This window comes from Sphaeroforma arctica (assembly GCF_001186125.1).
Source record: "Sphaeroforma arctica JP610 unplaced genomic scaffold supercont1.983, whole genome shotgun sequence".
Lineage (NCBI taxonomy): Eukaryota > Ichthyosporea > Ichthyophonida > Sphaeroforma > Sphaeroforma arctica.
In genome coordinates, this window is record NW_014039575.1 from 1 (window position 1) to 3470 (window position 3470).

The window sequence follows — 3470 nt, forward strand, 5'->3', positions numbered from 1 at the left end:
ATATTAATGTATACATATGTAGATATGGAGAAAGACGTAAATATCAACAGTGATCGGTATGATCTTGCAGTTTTCTGGACGATAGCGTCTGCATATATAAATATGTATACATCCCTTTGGGTAGATGCGTACATATAAATATGCACATACTCAATACAAACAGTAAAAACAACTGAACATAATAACAGTAACCACAATTACAGTATGTCCCTAATATTTTGCACACGCGAGCACAGGCGCACATTCGTATCTACAACAAAAGTCCAAAACATTCGCCAAAATATCGGAAAGTCGTCTACACATACAGACCGCCTCGAAACCACAGACGTACCAAATTATCACTCAGGTTCGACAGAGTGTCTTTTAGGGCCGTTTTGTCCACATCTCCGTTAAGGTAGAGGGTGCGAGATAGCAGGATCAAAGACGCGGGCACCCCGGCTTTGTTGAGTTCAATCCATTGCTCCAGTTGGTGTTGTAGGCGCGAGAGGGGCAGACCCATTGACCGCATGCCGCGCTCAGCACATGCGTACTGAGAGATGTAAAGAGATGCACAGGAGGATAGGCAAGGTGTGGGTTGATATGAGGATCAGCCTACCACATGGATATATACTTGTACGGCATGAATATATACTTGTACTAAATAATTGTATATTTGTACTAAATGATTATACACTTGTACTAATTGATTATATACCTGTACTAAATGATTACATACTTGTACAACGCCATACGTGGATATACATCCTTGTTGGTAGACGGTGTTGTAGGCGTGAGAGGGGGCTGCCTGTGTCGTCTGTGTACGTAAACTATTGGATTGTGCACGTAAACTGCTTGTTTGTGATCGTGTGTTACGCGGATGTGTATGTATGTTTACGTTTACGTGTCCCTGTACTTGCATATACGTACGCGCAATAGCTGGCTGCTAGTGAAGCACTTTTCCCGCACACGCGAAAGTAAAGACCCTTAACCCGCATACCACACGTCCTATTAGAAACTAAAGAGGTGCACAAGATGATACGCAAAGTGTTGGTTATAATCCACGCGTAAGCGAGTGTCGGCAATGGTTTATACCAAGGGCATGAATATATGCTCAGATGTGGGTACGTACACGTTTACGTATAGCATTAAATTGATTTCCAAGTAACTCGTGTGTTGACATACATTGATACGTACTTGAACGTAGAATGAAGAAAGTTACCTGCAACTCGCTACGTGTACGTATATTTCATATACCTCTATGCAACATGTACCAATATATCTGTATTGCCTACAAGCACACAGACACACACATATACTTGTATTTGGTACGATCATATATAACTGCAGCTGGCTACATGTACGTACATTTCATATACCTCTATACAACATGTACCAATATATCTATACTGCATACCAGCACACAGATACACACATATACTTGTACATGGCACGAGTTGATATACCTGCAGCTCGCCTACAGTGAGTGTGTCGATGCCTTCCTTTGTGATCATGACATCATCCGCCGACAACTGCCTCAAACAGGTTCTGCGAGAGGACAGGTTAAGAATCATAAGGACAATTGTGTGTGTACATGTAATGGTAGTACCTACCCCGCAGAAGTACGTAGTTATGAACGAATCCGTTAAAAATCATAAGAAAATTGCGTGTGTACATATAACGAACCGTGTAATGGTGATACCTACACCCCAGAAGTACCAGCGATGAACCCGACATCAACACGCCTAACAACACGAACACGCACAACTGAAGCACGCGAGGACACGGACTTAGAGACATGCAGGGACACAACAGGCCACTGTGTGGCCTCAGGCTCAGATACTAGGGCAAACACACAGACCAATACCGACGACGCGCACGCCAGCCACATACAGCCACTTGTCGTAAGACAGGGAGAAAGGTGCACAGACACATTGGAAGCACAACTGAAGCAGACGAGGGTATGGACTTAGAGACAGACAGGGACACAAAAGGTCACGGTGTGGCCTCAGGCTCAGATGCGAAGGCAAACACACAGACCAATACCGACGACGCGCACGCCAGCCACATATAGCCACTTGTCGTAAGACAGGGAGAAAGGTGCACCGACACATATAGTTACTTGTCGTAAGACAGCGACAAAGGTGCATAGACACATATAGTCACTTGTCGTAAGACAGCGACAAAGGTGCACAGACACATAGGAAGCACGGCACGCACACGGGCGAAAAGAGAACGCTCGGAGAAATGGGCTTCATACAGATACAGGTATGTGTGCACACGCAGGCATGCATAAATAGAGGTATAGGTTCAGCGGCTGGATCAAAAGGGCGCACACACGAACCGGGAATTTCGATTTAAATCTAGATATGTACACACAGACAATGACAAGGACACCCACCCCGGGCACGCATAATACACAATACTACGTTGTGGGATTAAATATTAGGCACAGAAACAGACCCATACATATAAAGTATTGGCTTCGGATACGCTACTAAGAACATCTTTGCACCTTGCTTAATAGATTGTTCACGTAGGAAAGGTATACTGAACCGGAAGCACATGTGTACACAACAGTAGACACAACCCCTGACACTCATAGGGACCGTACTATGATGCAGGAGAACAACCACAGACAACTACAAACTAGACACAACAGTAGCCACAACCACAGACACTTATAGGGACCGTACTATGATGCAGGTTAACAACCACAGACAAATACAAACTAGACACAACAGTAGACACAACCACTGACAACCATAGGGACCGTACTAGGATGCAGGATAACAATCACAGACAAATACAAACTAGACACAACAGTAGACACAACCACAGACACTCATAGGGGCCGTACTAGGATGCAGGATAACAACCACAGACAGGTTCAAATTACACACACACCCCATCACGAATGCTTCACTCACTCGGCTCAGATACTGCAACCACCGCAGAGGTAACATAGAATTGAAAACAACCAGACACACAGACATAGAACTATACTGGGACTCAAATGAGAGGCACATGCAGTATGTTATAATCCAAACACTCGAATACAAGACTATACAAGGACATAATATGAGAAGCACAGACGATAGACTATAATAAAATATCTAAACATACGAATATAAGATCTACAGGCAAACACGCAGATAACCACAAACCTCAATTGGAATCGAAGGAGAGAGATAGTGCCGTAGGTGTTGAGGTTCAACATGCGACACAACGCCACCAACTGAGGGCGATCTAAGTTGTCCAGAGTCAGCTCGTCTTCGAACAACCTACTGAACTTCAGCAGCTCAGCTGTACTCACCTGTACATGACCAACAAAGAAGCTATAGTGTGTATGCGCGACAGTATATGTGGAGATATTTGCGCATGCATATTAATATGCCTGTATCTGTCATGAATTGAAAAATCCGATGATGGCATGATGTCAGCGGGCATGTACAAATCAGATGTGGTGATCATATATCAAGACATATATATAT

General features: G+C 43.9%; 1 protein-coding gene across 1 annotated transcript in view; it reads right to left on the bottom strand.

Annotated features, from left to right (window-relative positions):
- Nucleotides 1–295: 295 nt before the first annotated feature.
- The window catches only part of SARC_09547 (hypothetical protein), a gene marked incomplete at its 3' end in the record, with an annotated part of 7044 nt that continues 3869 nt past the window's right edge, over nt 296–3470 (bottom strand). The window contains exons 4-6 of the mRNA XM_014296430.1: nt 3144–3292; nt 1443–1524; nt 296–529 (exon numbers count right to left, since the gene is read on the bottom strand). Coding sequence (XP_014151905.1) covers nt 296–529; nt 1443–1524; nt 3144–3292 — 465 coding nt within the window. The remainder of the gene's footprint in view (nt 530–1442; nt 1525–3143; nt 3293–3470) is intronic.